Raw genomic sequence first — 18,785 nt, 5'->3', positions numbered from 1 at the left:
ATCGATTGGTGTGATGTCAAATGTCAAATTTGGTGTCACTGTTGACAAAAGATTCGCATCAACATTTTCAGTGCTTTTTTCATCCGTGATTTCTTCCCCAGAATAAATCATTTGCAAATCTTCAGATTCATCCAACTCATTTTTACTTAAAGTAGATTCAAATTGATCATAAACTAATTCATCAATATGATCTACTTCTTGTAAATCATTATCATCTCCAGGTTGTTTGCAAATGTTGAAAATATTCATCTCCAATGTCATGTTTCCAAATGATAGCTTCATTAGTCCATTCCTACAATTAATCAATGCGTTAGAAGTTGCAAGAAACGGACGTCCTAAAATAACAGGAAATGAATTACATGCTTCAACAGGTTGTGTGTCCAAGACAATAAAATCCACAGGATAAATGAATTTATCGACTTGTACTAACACATCTTCAATTATTCCTCTAAGCACTTTTACAGATCTATCGGCAAGTAAAAGAGATATAGAAGTTGGTTTTAACTCACCTAGATTGAGACTCTGAAAAACTGAATATGGAAGTAAATTCACACTAGCACCCAGATCAAGTAAGGCTCTTTCAAATTTTTTTCTCCAATAAAGCAAGAAATTGTAGGACAACCAGGGTCTTTATATTTCAAAGCATTATTGTTTTGAAGAATGGCACTTATTTGTTCTGCTAAAAAGGCTTTCTTTTTCACATTGAATTTCCTCTTCACAGTGCATAGATCTTTCAAAAATTCAGCATAGGAAGGAACCTGTTTAATAGCATCTAGTAAAGGTATATTGATCCTTACCTATTTGAAAATTTTAAAAATTTCAGAGTTGTGATTGACTTTCCTTTGTTTGGTCATGGCTTGAGGAAATGGAAGTGCTGGCGGAGAATCAGTCTTTTCTTTGCAATTTTCAGATTCAACCCCTTCCTTACCCTCAGAGATTGACTCATCATCTTTCTCATAAGGTTCAAGAGAGGGTTTTTCAATAACCTTACCACTGCGCAGAGTAGTGACTGATTTGACTTGATCCATGTGTTAGCTTCCGGTACTACTTGCATTTGCATTGTATTGCCCCTTGGGATTTTGTTGTGGATAAGATGGAAACTTACCTTTCTCTTGGAAACTGAGAGCAGATGTTAATTTTGCAAGAGTATGTTTAAAATCTGTCATGTTTTGAGCAAGTTGAGTATTGATTGTCTCTTGCTTTTCCTCAAGATTTCTACTAAAAGGTGGAGCATAAGGAGGTGCATATCCATGAGAATTTTGGAAATTATGGTGTGCTTGAAATGGTGGTTGTGAAGTTTGTGCATTGTTGTTATCACTCTTCCAACTGAAATTTGCGTCATTTCTCCAACCAGGGTTATATGTTTGTGACTATGGGTTGTGGTTGGCCTTTTGGAAATTGTTTAAAGCATGAGCTTGTTCATGGAGACATTCCTTAAAAGAAGGCAAGGTTGGACAATTAGTGGTTGAGTGTTCATTTGTTTCACATATTTGACACATAATGTTTTCAACAAATTTTAATTGACCACTCTTTTTCAATTCTAGTGCCTCGACTTTTCTAGCTAAAGATGCAAACTTGGCTTGGAGGTCATGATCTTCCCTAGGGTTATACATACCTCCACTAGATGTATGAGGTTGAGTTTTACTCGGTGCCTCATAAGTACCCGCAATGTCCCAATTTTGAGCATTTTCAACTAACAAGTCTAAGTACTCCATTGCTTCATCAGGGTCTTTATCTTCAAACGTTCTATTGCACATCAATTCAACCATTTGCCTATCTTTAGGTGTTAACCCTTCATAGAAATGTGAAACCAATCTCCATGTTTCAAAACCATGATGAGGGCAAGTACTAAGCAAGTCTCGATACCTATCCCAACATTGGTAAAATGTTTCTCATGGTTTTTGAGTGAAAGTGGTGATTTGTCTTTTGAAAGAGTTTGTTAAAGGAAAGGAAATGAAAGGCATAAACTTAATATTAATGAAAACAAAGCATAAAAAATACAAAGAGAGAAAGGAAGAGCATGATCTTGATCTGGAAATCAAGATGCCTAAATGCATGGCAAATGCCTCCTTTTATAGGCCAAAAATGGGAACTATTGATTTGATGACTAATTGATAAGTGGGTGACCAACTTTTGACTTGGTGACAATCCTTATCTTCTCTTGTCTGCCCAAAACGTCATTGATAACGTCAAAATTGGAGCCAGTTGTAAACATGAAAGTTGTAGGCAATTGTCTCAGCTTTCTTGTGTAAAAATTTCAGCTCATTTGGACTTCTAGAACTCCAGATATGGCCAAAATACCGAATAGTGCTCGGGCTGGAAGACAGATTCGGGCTTCTTTGTTGTTGCTACAATTTGGACTTGATAATGGCCTTTTTAGATCTTGGGCTCCATATGAAAGTTGTAGGCCTATGTCTTACCTTTCCATCCATATAAATTGGACCTAAATCTGAGATCTGTAGCTCCAGATATGACCCAATTACCGAACAGTGTTCCGGTTTGGATTGCACCGACATCTCTTTTCTAAGTTTGGCCATCTCTTTATCCTTGCAATTTAAGTTCTTCAAGTCATCAATCAATCCTTTCATTTATGTGATAGGCCTGCATTAAAAATAGACATTTACCATAAATTATAGGTATCTTATATTATTAGATACATTATTATAAAACATATTTTAGTTAAGGAGTTATTGATACTTCAAGTGCAAAATGATGATATAAAACCATGATAAAAATGCACTTTTAAGTACTAATCACACCCCCCAACCAGCTTATTACTAGTCCCTAGTAATCAAAGCGTTAAAATAGAAAACAAATTTGCAAATTTCACAAAGCAAGGTATTCATCATTTAACTTCCATTAATCTATCCAGATAAACAAACTCTCATTAAATTTATATATCTGCTCAATACCACTTAACAAGATATTAATAAACCTTTCTTTTGTGCTCAATGTATCAACACATAATTATGGGGCTTTTCTTGGAAGAAAACAAAATTTTTGTTCTAATGTTTAAGGTTAACTTCCTTGGGTTGGGATTATTATTTTTGTCTTTTTTTTTTAATGTATATACATATAATTTAAAAATATCATGCATCTTTAACCCATGTAATGAGCTTTCAGCTAATGACTCCCAGACCAGTTGGTATTAGGGCATTAGGTGTTAAGACACCCCTACGAGCTTAGTAACTCGGGTCGCAGATACTGATATGTAGATAGTGCAATGTTTGATTCCTTTAAGCTTTTCTCCTCAACCCATGTAACAAGCGTTGGGCCAATAGCTCCCAAGTCAGTTGACTTTAGGGTATTAGGTGTTAAAACACCCCTTCGGGCTTAATTGCTTAGGTTAGGGAGGCTACGAAACCAAACTTATCTACATTTTTATTATCATCATTTTTTTTTTCTTTTTTTTTTTTTTTTTTTTTTTTTTTTTTTTTTTTTTTTTTTTTTTTTTTTTTTTTTTTCTTTTTAATTATATACAATCCCTTTCCCTTAGTTGTTACCTTTAACAAAAGAACATAAATAATGTAATAATCCAATATGCAACCCACAATCATATGTTAAAGTGTGTGTGTGTAAATTAAGGTTTAAGAATACATGTTAAATAAGTATATGAGCAGAATTAAGTGGTAACAATACGAGAGTTTGTAAACCTGAATATTTCAGGAAGTATTATAATAGACCTTGTTAAGAATGGTTACTAAGATGCGTCTCAAGAGTCACTTTAACAAAAGAACTCCTTTACTCTGCCATCCTAGTAACAACAATTATGCACATGCTTTATGAAATGAAAAACAATTTTTTTTTTTATCAACTACTACCCTCTCCCCCCAACCAAAACGAGACATTGTCCTCAATGTTCTAAGGTAGAAAGATAGAGTATAAAAGATATCACCTGAAATAACGAACACTGACAAAACCTGAAACACACTGAAACAAAAATAAGAAATAACAAAACATAATAATAAAACCAAAAGACACAAAAATTCACAAATGAAGGCTCAAATCCAATCTAAGCTTTTTACGGCTTTCCTTAGATGACCAATTTATGCGACTCATGGAAGGATCAATCACAGGAATGAAAGATTGTAGTTGGTCAATCAATTGTTCAGCAGTAGTAGCAGAGATTATGATTTGTCGTGCAGAAGATGTTAGAAATTCCTGTTCCACAGCATGATCAAGAAAAGACAACAACTTATCATAATAACCATTAACATTTAACAAACCTATGGGTTTATGGTGAATGTGCAATTGAGCCCAAGAGGAAATATGAAAGATCTCTTCCAATGTGCCTAGACCACCTGGTAAAGCAATGAAAGCATCAGCATGGTTAAACATTGCATTCATTCGAGCCGACATTGTGGAGACCTGAAGTTCCTCTCCAATTGTTTTTCCAATGATGTCCCCTTGTGCCAAAGCTTCAGGGACGACCCCCAAAACTTGACTACCTCCTAAAAATGCAGCTATTGACACACCTCCCATTAACCCAAGACTGCCTCCCCCATACACTAAATGAATCTTTCTCTCAGCTAGCACCTGACCAAGATGATTTGCTGATTCTAAAAACTCCTTTTCTTTCCCAGGACTAGATCCACCGAAAACACAAATATTTCTTATTTGATGACTTGAGGAACTTGCCATTTCTACACACTTCTGTATTTGTTGAATGTATGGGTTGAGTAGAAATGAAAGGAAGGAAAAGAGGGTTTTATAGATGAGAAAGTAGAAAGGCAATCATACCACCTATATGTAGGCCAGCTAGAGTCTCACACTCTCTCTCTCTCTCTCTCTCTCTTTATTTATTTATTTATTTACTTTTGAAAAAGCATGTGTATGTATAGGTAGTTGTGATTGTGGCTCACATCTTCCTTTGATTTTACGTCCAAGAACGGCTTAAACGCCCTCTATGGGTCGGGGATAGGCTTCCCATCCAGTTTTCTTAAAAACTGGCAAACAGGGTCTTTTTTAATCAGATTCCCAAGACTAAGTCGATCATGTTCTTTATGAAATAGTAGTCATAAATCATGAATTGCACGATGCACATCTCCACTAGGATACGTCTCAATAGTCAATAGAAGATTATCTAAAGACTCCTTACTCAGGCCATCCTTAATGAATTGTATTTTATCTTCACGGTTTATAGATACCATTCCTAAAGAACGACATTGTGTATTACAAGTCCATCTAGCACATCGATGATAGACTTTCAGTTGTTTTGCACGACGTTTCTTTGCAAAAGTGCTTTTACTTGTTCCAGACATGTGTGAAATGAAGGAGTTAGAGGACTCACCTGATAATCGGACCTTTGCTTCAATCAACTAGCGAATATCTTCAGGAATTCCATGATTTATTAACAATCTCAATCTTGCACATCTAGCATGGTAAATTTTTGTAATCGCATTCTAAGGCAGAGCAGGAAAATACTTTTTCAATTTTTCAAGATTATTGTCCATTTTTAAATGAGAATTGGAAGAGAGATTCAAAGAATTGCATAAATATATACAGATATCAGTTATTGTGGGAAACTGAAAGAACCGACTTCAGTCACGGAGTACCGTTGTTCGCCATTTGACCGGGGTGAGAGAAGCTAGCAAAAATCACTCAAAAAGAAACACAAAAACAATGTAACAAAAACAAAATAATCAACCTTTATCTACAAGATCAATCAAACCAGTTGATTCATTTTTACTAGGAAAATTATCAAAGTAAGCTTTCAAACGATGTCCATTTTCCGTAAAAATATTATCATTCATTGAATTCTCAATATCACAGGCCCCATAAGGATTGCTCCATCTTGATCTTAGCTCTATGGGGAATGCATAGAGTTGAGAATTATAAAACAAAACTTTTTGACCAGTATCAACTTTTTGACAATTTTCACAAGTTTTGCAGAATGCATGCATGTCCTTAAACATGGTGGGCCAATAAAATCCATTTTGAAAGATTTTTGTAGCTGTATTTTTTGACAAGAAATAACTTCCACATGCTTCAGAATGACAAAGTTTAATGACACTACTTACCTCACTGTCGGGAATGAATCTTTGAAATATTTGATCAGGACACTATTTGAATAAGTTAGGGTCATCACAATAAACGTTCTTCACTTCGTTCAAAAACTTTTCTTTGTCTTGGGTACTCCAATCAGTTGGCAAATCTCCTAAAGCAAGAAAATTGATATTTTTATCATACCAAGGCATTGGACTAAGAGAAAGTAAGGATTCGTTAGGAAAGTAATCATCGATTGGTGTGATGTCAGATGTTGAATTTGTTGTCACTTTTGACAAAAGATTCGCATCAACATTTTCGGTGTGTTTTTCATCCATGATTTCTTCCTCAGAATAAATCATTTGCAAATCTTCAGATTCATCCAACTCATTTTTACTTAAAGTAGATTCAAGTTGATCATAAACTAATTCATCAATATGATCTACTTCTTGTAAATCATTATCATCTCCAGGTTGCTTGCAAATGTTGAAAATATTCATCTCCGATGTCATGTTTCCAAATGATAGCTTCATCAGTCCATTCCTACAATTAATCAATGCGTTAGAAGTTGCAAGAAACGGACGTCCTAAAATAACAGGAAATGAATTACATACTTTAATAGGTTGTGTGTCCAAGACAATAAAATCCATAGGATAAATGAATTTATCGACTTATACTAACACATCTTCGACTATTCCTCAAGGCACTTTTACAAATCTATCGGCAAGTAAAAGAGTTATAGAAGATGGTTTTAACTCACCTAGATTGAGACTCTGAAAAACTGAATATGGAAGTAAATTCACACTAGCACCGAGATCAAGAAAGGCTCTTTCAATTTTATTCTCTCCAATAAAGCATGAAATTGTAGGACAACCAGGGTTTTTATATTTCAAAGCATTATTGTTCTGAAGAATAGCACTTACTTGTTCGGCTAGAAAGGCTTTCTTTTTCACATTCAGTTTCCTCTTCACAGTGCATAGATCTTTCAAAAATTTAGCATAGGAAGGAATCTGTTTAATAGCATCCAGCAAAGGTATATTGATTCTTATCTGTTTAAAAGTTTCAAAAATTTCAGAGGTGTGATTGACTTTCCTTTGTTTGGTCATGGCTTGAGGAAATGGAAGTGCTGGCGGAGAATCAGTCTTTTCTTTGCAATTTTCAGATTCAACCCCTTCCTTACCCTCAGAGATTGACTCATCATCTTTCTCATAAGGTTCAAGAGAGGGTTTTTCAATAACCTTACCACTGCGCAGAGTAGTGACTGATTTGACTTGATTCATGTGTTGGCTTTCGGAACTACTTGCATTTGCATTGTATTGCCCCTTGGGATTTTGTTGTGGTTGAGATGGAAACTTACCTTTCTCTTGGAAACTGAGAGCAGATGTTAATTTTGCAAGAGTATGTTTAAAATCTGTCATGTTTTGAGCAAGTTGAGTATTGATTGTCTCTTGCTTTTTAATGAATGCATGCAATGTTTCCTCAAGATTTCTTCTAGAAGGTGGAGCATAAGGAGGTGAATTGTACAAATTATAAACTTATATTAACAACAAATCAAGTTCATTTCATAGCTCAGGTGTCGGTTATACCATACAGTATGGGCTATGAAAGTGCCAAGCATTTGTTGTACCAAGTGTTATACAACATAAATCAAGATTAGTCATTTAATAAGCAAAGTATTAAAGAGTGAACAAGATAACAAATATAAAACATGTTAGTATCAAACATTAAAGTCCATATTAAGTTTACACTATACTTATTCTTACACCATTAGTGTAACCTTTTCACCTTGACATAATGAACTTAGCTAGACATAATGAAAGAAAGAAAAATAAATAAACAAAATAAGAACATAAATAAGATAAAAGTTAACTAAGTAAATGAAAGGAAATGATAGGCATAAACTTGATATTAATAAAAGCAAAGCATAAACATTACAAAAAATACAAAGAGAGAAAGCAAAAGCATGATCTTGATCTGGAGACCAAGATGCCTAAATGCATGGCAAATGCCTCCTTTTATAGGCCAAAATTGGGAACTATTGATTTGATGACTAATTGATGAGTGGGTGGCCAACTCTTGACTTGGTGACAATCCTTATCTTCTCTTATCTGCCCAAAACGTCATTGATAATGTCAAAATTGGAGCCACTCGAACATAAAAGTTGTAGACAATTGTCTTAGCTTTTTGTGTAAAAAATTCAGCTCATTTGGACTTCTAGAACTCTAGATATTTCCAAAATACTGAACAGTGCTCGGGCTGGAGGACAGATTCGGGCTTATTTGTTGTTGCAACAATTTGGACTTGAAAATGGCCTTTTTAGATCTTGGGCTCCATATGAAAGTTGTAGGCCTATGTCTTACCTTTTCATCCATATAAAGTAGACCTAAATCTAAGATCTATAGCTCCAGATATGATCCAATTACCGAACAGTCTTCCGGTTTGGATTGCACCGACATCTCTTTTCTAAGTTTGGCCATCTCTTTATCCTTTCAATTTCAGTTCTTAAATTCATCAACAATCCTTTCATTTATGTAATAGGCCTGCATTTAAAATGAACATTTACCATAAATTAAAGGTATTTTATATTATTAGATATATTATTATAAAACATGCTTTAGTTAAGGAGTTATTGATACTTGAAGTGCAAAATGATGATATAAAACCTTGATAAAAATGCACTTTTAAGTACTAATCACATATATAATCTATAATTTTAGGTCATATATCTATTTAGGGGTCATATATCACCACTTTTATAAAACATCCCTTAACTTTAAGATATTGGTAGAAAAGACCCTTTCTTTTTCATAACTCACATGGTGTTGTTTTTAACTTCTTGTAAGGTTTTTTTTTTTAATTTGTGTAATTGATCGTTAAAATTATCTTATCTTATAAGTTTTTAGATGTTTCTAAACTTAACAATATGTCATTTATAATTTTTTTTAAAGTTGGTTTTTCCATTCAATAATATTATTTTGTTGAAGTGAATGACTGAGTGGTGTATGATGAATAACATAATTTTTTAAACAAAATTTATCAAAAAAATGTCTCATATTCTTCACCTTTATTGTTTTTTTAATTGCTTTTATCTTTTTATTAAGTTAATTATCAACTTTATTTTTATAATATTTAAATGTTCTAGTCTTATATTGGTTTTTTAGCAAATAAGTAATATTATATGTTATGCAAACATCTATAAAATAAATTAATATTTTTTCTCATTTTTAGCTTGCATAAATTTTAAATTACTAATGTTAAAGTGAATTAAGTCTAGAAATCCACTTCTTTTTTTAATTGTTTGAAAAAAAGTTCATGTACATTTTAATTTTACATAAAGTTCATGCTTATTTTAAAACGCACAGGTAAAACCATTCAAGATTTTTTTTTAACAAAAAAACAATATTATTGTGTATAACTCAATACCCTTTATGTGAGAGTTAAACGTGTGTGTATATATATATATATATATATATATATATATATATATATATATTATTCAATGCATTCCAAATCTTATTTTCTAAAACATTACTTTAAAATGGAATGATGTCCACTCTTAGCTTTTTATTTATAAAATATCTCTTAAAAAAATTATTTTTCTTATAAAACATTATAAAATTATAAGCCATTCTTGAAAGTTTGGTGATTGATATAAATCTTCTTTTTTTTTAAGAAAAGAATACATTAATAGCCTTTATACCCAAAGTATCCTTAATTATATCATAAATACTTTAAGTGAGTGGGAATCTAGTTCTTGTTTATACAATTACTATTTTAAATAATTCAATATTATCATTTTAATATTATTCAACTAAAATTTTATTATTTGATAAAATAAATATTCAATGATTTATTTGATATTGATTTTAAATTAAATCAGAACAACATTACACTATATATATGAATATTGTATAATTTTTTTTGAAGTATTTGCGCGTGTAAAAATTATCTTTGTGGTAGGTAGTGGATTCTTCTTTTATTAGTTTTAGAACAATTCATTTGAATATTGATGTAATCGATTATTTGGAGATTTTTTAATCGATTATTTGGAGATTTTTTACTATAAGAATTTATTTATTAATACTTAAATAACAGTGTTAAAATGTCTAATGTATAAATAGAAAGTAAAATTAAATCCTGAAAGGGTATTCTTAATAAAAATTGAGGTAGTTTAGTGCAAGATACTTTTGAAATACTTTTTTTATATTTAGAGAATGTTTGAAAGTATGGAAGATTTTGTGTTTTAAAGTATTTTTTACATGAAAATAAATTAAAAAATATTTTTAAGATCAAATGATCTAAAAATAAAAATAAAAAAATTTCAAGATAACAAAATAATAGTTCAACCATAACATCAAATTAGCCCTTATTGAATCCCATAGTTTTAGGCTTTTAGTTTTCTAAATATAAAAATTGTAGTAAAATAAATAAATTATGCAAACATCAATATATTTTATCAGGCTTAGGTGATAAATGAATTTAATCCCTAGATTGTCATATTAGATTTAAATTCAAAAATAAATTAAAAAAAAATCTTTTGAAACTACAACTTCATGCATATATGATTTCTCCAAGACTCAATGAAAAAGCATGTTTAGTTTGAATACACAAATATTGTAATTTTTTTATTATTTTGATTATCATTTATTTTATTTGAGATAATTTATAAAATTATATATTTTTTAATTTTTTTTCATTTAACTTTTTAATTTATAAGATTTATTTTTCATCATTTTAATAAACTTGAGAAAAATAAAACATTAATAAGTTATTTTCCATATTATTTTTCATAATATAACCAAATACTAGAAAATATTTTTCAATTTATTTTCTATAACACTACCGAATATAAAAAAATAATTTAATTTTCAGAAATTTATTATTTTTATAATTTACTTTTCATAAAAAATAATTTTTCTATAAACAAATGGAGCCATAATCTCCATCACATTTCATAAATCACTTGCAATAAATTAAACCGCTCACTAAGCAAGTGATTAATCTAATTATCAGGAAATTTTGAAAACCAAGAGAGATTTTTACTTCGTTGGAAACAAAAATGAATGACAGATAATAGGATATTGAGAAGGTGATTAATGTTAGAAACAGAAATTCTATCCACTTTAATTTAAAACAGAAAAAATCATTTGTTTCAGAGAATGGAACTTTACAGCGCAAAATGAGTTAAGGAATCAAAACGTTATAATAATTTGGACCCACATGCTAATACCTTGTGTTTCAAATGTCCTAACGTAGAGTTATTTAGAACCGATTTTGAAGGAAATGACAATATAGCCTACGAGTCCGTTTAATAGTGGGAAAGTAATTGTTTTTTTAAATATATTTTATTTTAAAATATTTTAAAATAATTCTTTTTTAACATCAATATATCAAAATAATATAAAAATAAATAAAATAATTTCAAGTAAAGAAAAAATCAGAAGAATTTTTAATTTTTTTAAAATATTTTTAAAATTAAAAAACAAATGGGCACTATATCTTGGTCCCTTGTCTTTTGTTGAGCATTGATTGATTGTTGTGCCAGAAAGTTTTAATTAATATATTTTATAGTGCTATTCAAACTGTGTTTTTTTCTTTGCTTGATAAGGTATTACATTGATTTATTTTTAGTGTTTTTATGGTTTTATATTCTAATGTTAAAAATTAAAAAATATATTAATCTAATAAATTTTCAATTAAAAAATATTTTTATAAAAACATCATGCATCACATTACCAAATACACATTAAAAATTAAAGTCTTCATAGTTCCATTTACAATTTGAAAGAAATCCAGCAAATGTTTTCACAAAATAATGATTATTCCTAAACAAGAGTTAATATATTTTGAAACACAAAGAAAGGAATAAAATGTGGTTATTTTGAAAAACTGGGGAGTCAATAAGAATACTCCTTTCCATATGCTAATACAAAAATCCGGGGGGCGGGGGGGCGCTTCTTTCCTTCTTTTCTCCTCCCACACTTTATTTCTGACGCTATGTCTCCCTCTCTGATTATGTAGCTACCACAACGGTATAATAATAGCCAAAAAGATAAAGAAAAGGGGCAACCCATCGTCAACATCACTTACATATATTGCACTTGTCTCACTCATTTTGGTGTCCTCTCGAACGTTAAGATTTGCGAAGGCTAGCTGTTCCTTTCTTTCTTTGCTTCAAAGGTAATCAATGTTCCATGTATTCTTTTTTGTAATACTTGTAAGATCTTTTGTCTCTTCATCTGCTTGCTTTCCCCATGTTTACCCAAATGTTTAATCTTTTTATATCCTTGGATATGGGATTTGTTGTTTTGCTGATGTCAATCAAACAAAATATATAAATGGGTTTTGATGCTGTGTTCTTACGTGTTCTTAACCTATGAATTTCTCTGTTTGAATATAGGTTCATTCTGTTTCTTCATTAGCGTACCACCATCTGTATTCTGTCAAGTTTTGGGTGAGTTTCAACGGTTCCTTTTTTCCTTTTTCCTTGTTGTTTATGTTTTCTTTCCCTTTAATTTATGCATTTCTCTTGTTATTGTAAATCTTAATTATGATTTCTGAATAGTTTGCCATGTTTCAAATTTAATGGCAAATCTGCATTTAAGATTATGAACTTATTCACTTGATAGTTTAGGAATTCGTTGCTTTTAATTTTGTTTGTTTATTATTTTCAATTTGGTACAGGAGTTGGTATATAAAAAGTCATGGAAAGCTAGCAATGAGATTGGGTAATTTTACTCTAGCTTGTTTTTGTTTCTGATTTAGGATCTGCATTACAGCCTTTAATTCTTCCAATATATTGGGTGTATCTTTTGGATTTTGACTGGTTAATATTCTCACTGGATGAAACTATATATACATTAGACATGGATGCAAAATGAAGGGACCCTTATTCGGATCGGAAGTTTTATTCACTTATCCTTTATTTCTTGAATAATTGCAATCTGGGCTTTCTGAGCAACCATGCATGCATTGATGGCACCATTATTCTATAAATAGTACCCGACTTGTTAATTCATATTGTTTGTGGATTTGGCTGTTGACAATTTCTAGATCCCCTTTATGATTTTTTGATTCTCCAATCAAATGATTCTGATATGATATTCATTTCTTTTATGCCTGAGCAATGAACTTACGTTTGTTATTATTGTTCTTGTTGCTAGCTTGGTGTTCCATCTCTCCCTTCCAGCACCAAAAGAAAAACAACTGGGAATGCAGAAAAATGTGCTTGATCTCTGGTAATTCATGTTGTGGAGCTTGTGAAATTCATTTGCCATTTAGGTTGCGCTTATCCATCCCATATGAGGTCGGATACTCAACACTTGACAGGTTCACAGTTGGGATTCGAACGGACAAGGAAATCAGAAATAGAATTGCTCTTGTTTTGAAGCACTGCCTTGGCGCAGACGATTGAGTTTTTAAGTTCTAAAGATTCCCATCCTATGAATTATAATTTATAAATATAGTCTATTAAGATTTTTTATTGACAATGGAAAATAAAGGGAATGTGTTGATGGAAAGGTATGATTTTGGGAGATTGCTTGGCCAAGGAAACTTTGCTAAGGTTTACTATGGGAGAAACCTGAAAACTGGCCAGAGTGTGGCCATCAAGGTCATTGAAAAAGAGAAGGTTCTGAAATTAGGACTGATGGATCAGATCAAGCGAGAGATATCTGTCATGAGATTGGTTAAACATCCAAACGTACTGCAACTATACGAGGTTATGGCCACCAAAAACAAAATTTACTTTGTGATAGAATATGCTAAAGGTGGCGAACTCTTTAATAAGGTAGCAAAAGGGAGGCTCAAGGAAGATGTTGCCAGGACGTATTTTCAACAGTTAATCAGTGCAATTGATTTTTGTCATAGCAGAGGTGTTTCTCACCGAGATTTGAAACCAGAAAACTTATTACTGGATGAGAATGAAGGTTTGAAGGTGTCAGATTTTGGTTTGAGTGCTGCTGCTGAGTCTAGGCGTCAAGATGGTTTGCTGCACACAACTTGTGGAACTCCTGCATATGTGGCTCCTGAAGTTATTTATAGGAAAGGCTATGACGGGGCTAAAGCTGACATCTGGTCTTGTGGGGTGGTCTTGTTTGTTTTGCTGGCCGGTTATCTCCCATTTCATGATGCAAATCTGATTTTGATGTACCGAAAAATAAGAAAGGCAGAGTACAAGTTCCCTAACTGGTTTTCACCTGAAATGTGCAGGCTGCTATCAAGGATGCTTGATCCTAACCCAAAAACTAGAATATCCATCACAAAAATAATGGAAAATTCCTGGTTTAGAAAAGGATTCGATTTTAATACTGTTACAATTAAAAATGAAGTTACTGGATTGGATCCTTTGGCTGCTGATGTGACATTTGATTCTTGTGAGAATGATAGTGTTCCTGCTGAAGCCAAGAAAGAGATGAGCCAGCCTACCAGTTTGAATGCCTTTGATATCATATCTCTTTCATCTGGGTTTGACTTATCTGGTTTGTTTGCGAAAGATAACCAGAAGAAGGAAAAAAAGTTCATATCAATGCACTCTGCCTCAACTATTACATCCAAGCTGGAGGACATTGCTAGGCTTCTGAAGCTAAAAGTAAAGAAGAAAGATAGAGGGCTGTTGAAGTTGGAGGGATCAGATAAAGGTAGGAAAGGGGCGTTGTCCATTGATACAGAAATATTTGAGTTCACTCCATCTTTTCATTTGGTAGAGGTGAAAAGTTCTAGTGGTGATACCCTGGAATACCTACAGATACTGGAAAATGGTATAAGACCAGCTCTAAAGGACATTGTTTGGGCATGGCAAGGTGAGTAGCGGCAGCAACACATACCTTGTTCCTAGTTATGCCAGCATTTTAGCTATTGTTTTGCTGTTTGAATTTCGAATTTTATTCATAAATTTATTTATCTGGGACCTGTCACGGCCTGCGTGTGCTTGTAAACAACCATCATTCAACATTCTTAGTGGTTTGGTGCTCAATTTATTTTCTTTACCATGTTCTCTTAGAATTTTGCTTTCATCATGGTTATTGCTGCTGCTCCTCGTGCTTCTTCAAACGAGTAGATTATATAAGGCTTCACATTGTTGTCACCACTGCTTGTGTAAATGCCGAATCGCAGTGTTTTTTGTTAAATTAGGGTGGTTGTGACATTTATTCAATTTGGTATTATTTGCATGAGGATGTGTTGACGGTTGTTTTGTAATCGAGGACTTGAACGATTGAGTAGCAGGCTGTAGCCTGTAGGGTAGCTTAACTGCTAGGATTCCATGTTTTGACAATAAAATACTTAATATTCTACAATTGTATGCACAATGAAAAACAAAATATGAATATGGAAATTAAGGCTGCAGACCTCATCTTAAGACACTCTTAAATTAACACAAATTGAACTGCATACTTACATTCATTACATGAGTATGCACATAAAATGGAAATTTTCCAGCCATTGGAAGCTACTGCAAATACAACCAAGCATACAAAGGACCTTATCTCCATGAAAAGCAAACTAACCAAGCCTAAGAAGTTGACAGTGCACTGTTACAAGCCCTACTAAGAGTTTCAGTAGTTGAAACAGGGCTCCGAAGTGGGTTTTACATTTGTTGTTGATGTCTTGCTTCCTTCAATCTTGGCTTTCATACTCCTATATCCTTGATGATCATGTAAATGCCTAGGTCTCCACCAAGTGTCCTTCGTTTTATCTCTTCCTTGAATTCCTTGTCCATGATCCGACGCTTACTGTTTTCTGTCACTGTTGCTTGCAGTGTATGGGTCTAATTTAAGCCTTAGTATTCTGTCTGTCAAATATTTTCATTGAAAAATGCATCAATAAGAAAATGTTCTTTAAATTAAAGAGAAGGGACGTATAGTTTCCTACTTTTTCAAAATTATTAAACCTTAAGAAAATATTTTAACTTCCTTTACTTTTAATTCAAAAAACATGTTACTAATAAAATATGTTTTGATAAAAAAAATCACGTGTAAAAAAAGAATAATTTATTTAATAAAATATTTTGTTTTATTAAGAATTTAAATCATAGTATCAAGTACAAATATTTATTTTAATGGTAAAAAATAAATAAAAATAAATTTTAAAAACTACCTATTTATAAACTAAAAGAAGTCATTTCATTGCTTCTTTTTTTTTAATTGTTGACAAAGACCCAAGTTCACTATTGATCACTACAGTGCACTTGGCTTATCTCTCTCTCTTTTTTTTTTCTTTTTATCCTTTTGCACTTATTGGTTTTAGTCACTTATTATTTTATTTTTTTAACTTTTATCCCTTCATTTTCATGTTATATTCAACATGAATTAAGTCTAATAATTCATTATGGCTTGTGTTATATATTATATCTGAAGTGTCTATTATGCTTAATTTTATAAAATAAAATTTAATTTTATTAGTTAGAAAATATTAAAATAACAAGAAACAATTTAACATAGAAACAAAGAGGCAATAATTTTTTTTTTAATGATCACTAGGTGCAAAAAATTACCTTTGAGTCCTTGAATTTTTAAAATTCTTTATTCTTATTCCCTATGTTTTAATGCTTTCTCGTTTCAGTACTAAACTTTATTTATTTTCTATTTTAGTTCCTGAAATTTAATAAAAAAAAATAATCATCAAAAACTAAGAGAGGAGAGAATGTGGTTTGTTGGTCACTTTCTAGCAATAAAAAAGTTCAACAAGCTTTTATTAACGAGAATAATGTCATTGAGGTGGTGTATGTAAGCTTCTATCATGTGAGATACGTTTTTAATATTAAATAAACCAATTTCTTTTAAAAGAAACAAACAAATAATAAAATCTTTCTTTGAAAAAATACATTAAATATTTTAATTTTTATATAGCTAAATTCTAAAATTTTTCATGTATATTTTTTTATAAAAAAATAAATTGCGTTTTTATCATAGTTTGAAAAACACAAAAACTAATTAATGAAAATCATAAGAAGTTTGTGATTATCCATTAAGATTTGACTAAAATCTTCAAAACATCACAAAAATCAATTTGTTTAATTAATATTTGGGGTATGAATTTAACAATATAATGCATGTTCCCCATATTAAATTAAATGAATTGACAAAAATAAAAGTTAGAAATTAATTATAGACTTTAATATTTAGGGATATTAAATTACATTGTAAAGTATATCTCTATGTATTAAAGATAGAAAATAGAAATAAATACGTTATTAAAATTTGAGTCTTAGTTAAGTTTTAACCTAATAAGACAGAGATATTTTTACTGAATTAGATATGTCTTAAGCTCTTAGAAATATAGACCTCTTTATCAAGGAGGATTTACTTTATATCCATAAGATATGAATCTCTTTACCAGTGAGGACCTTTCTTAAACTTTGGATAAATTAACGAATGAAAACATGACTTGAGAAAAAAAAAATCAATCACTAGGGGTGATGCGTCTTCCTCATACACAATTAGTCCTCTTACTCGCATTCATACAAACTAATAGATTTTCTTGTAACCATAATATTATATGGTGACTTCTCAACCCTTCAAATCATAATTTTATTATTAATCCTAACACATCTAAAACCTCCCCTTAATCTAAAAAGATGACCTACCATTTGATGTCGTGTATGGTACGACAAGATGGCAACTCCACCAGGAAAATCTCTAGTTAAATTAAGTTTTGTTGATTGTTTGTTTGTTATTTATTTTTTGGTATGGGTGATTTAATTTTAATATGTATTTTTGATATATTATCCATGTATAAGAACATTAAATATAAATTTATGTCTTCATGCATTTTAATCATGAGAGTGTAAACTCAATTCTAGGTTAGGTGGGGAATTATAGATCTACTTCATGACTTTCAGTTAAGATTCAAATTTGTAAAACACATAATTATGATTTAAGTATTTACTTGGTAATGACAATCATATTGTGCCCTAATTATTTTTTATAAACTCCTATATTGCTTTCATGAGAGGTAGTCATTGTGTAGATCATATATCCCTTTTAAAACCAAATAGTAATCCTACCCCTTATGTAATGACCAGAACCTATTCTTAGGATGTTTGATTCTAGGTATAAAATTAAGTTGTAAAGTATATTCTTATGTATTAAAAATACAAAACAGAAATAAATACATTATTCAAATTTGGGCTTTAAAATGATTAGATTTTAATATAATAAGGTAGAGACTCCCTTACTAAGGGGAACATATCTTGATCTCCCCAAAGATAATGACCTCTTTATTGTCGATCAACCTTAAATCTATAAGATAGGAACCTCTTTACTAAAAAGGATCTTTCTTGAGTCTTGGATAGACTAATAAATAGAAATATGACTTGAAAAAAAAAATCAATTAATAATGCAGCTTATTATATGTAGGGTGCAATGCACTTGGAGTGATATGTCTTTTTCATACACAACTAGTCCCCTTATCCAGACTCTTGCAGATTAGTAGGTTTTTTAATAACCATAATACTAGGTTGTGACTCCTCAACCTTTCAAATCATAATTTCATAATTAATACCAACACATCTAAAACCCATTCGATCTAGGAGGATGACTAGCAATTTAACGTCATGCATGTCACGAAAGGATGATGACTCTACATGGGAAAATCTCTAGTTGGACTAAGCTTTGTTGATTGTTTATTTGTTTGTTATTTATTTGTTGGTCTAGGTGATTTAATTTTAGCATATAATTTTTTTAATATATGACACGACTAAAAGATTGATGTCTTCTCCCAAGTGCAGGAGTGTCGAAGTAATAAATAACCCGACAAGACCGGGGTCGAACCACAGGGAGATTAATTGTACAAATTATAAA

At 31.3% G+C, this 18,785-nt stretch overlaps 1 protein-coding gene across 3 annotated transcripts; it reads left to right on the top strand.

Moving 5' to 3' along the window:
* Positions 1-11,932: 11,932 nt before the first annotated feature.
* On the top strand, positions 11,933-14,995 carry LOC105118983 (CBL-interacting protein kinase 18-like). 3 transcript variants are annotated; one of them, XM_011017050.1, is made up of 3 exons: positions 11,933-12,165; positions 12,386-12,439; positions 13,149-14,995. In XM_011017050.1, the coding sequence occupies exon 3, from the start codon at positions 13,475-13,477 to the stop codon at positions 14,792-14,794; it is 1,320 nt and encodes a 439-aa protein (XP_011015352.1). In that variant the 5' UTR covers positions 11,933-12,165; positions 12,386-12,439; positions 13,149-13,474; the 3' UTR covers positions 14,795-14,995. The 3 variants fall into 3 exon arrangements, with proteins under 3 accessions (XP_011015352.1, XP_011015353.1, XP_011015355.1); XM_011017051.1 differs by lacking the exon at positions 12,386-12,439; XM_011017053.1 differs by lacking the exons at positions 11,933-12,165; positions 12,386-12,439 and adding an exon at positions 12,563-12,713.
* The last annotated feature ends 3,790 nt before the right edge of the window (positions 14,996-18,785 follow it).

Source organism: Populus euphratica, unplaced genomic scaffold (assembly GCF_000495115.2).
Source record: "Populus euphratica unplaced genomic scaffold, PopEup_1.0 scaffold2373.1, whole genome shotgun sequence".
Lineage (NCBI taxonomy): Eukaryota > Viridiplantae > Streptophyta > Magnoliopsida > Malpighiales > Salicaceae > Populus > Populus euphratica.
The sequence above is the reverse complement of the archived record's forward strand: the minus strand, read 5'-3'. Positions and strand labels throughout refer to the sequence as shown.

Coding starts and splice junctions, on each gene's coding strand:
- LOC105118983 (XM_011017051.1), top strand. CDS start 13,475: ATGGAAAATAAAGGGAATGTGTTGATGGAAAGGTATGATTTTGGGAGA.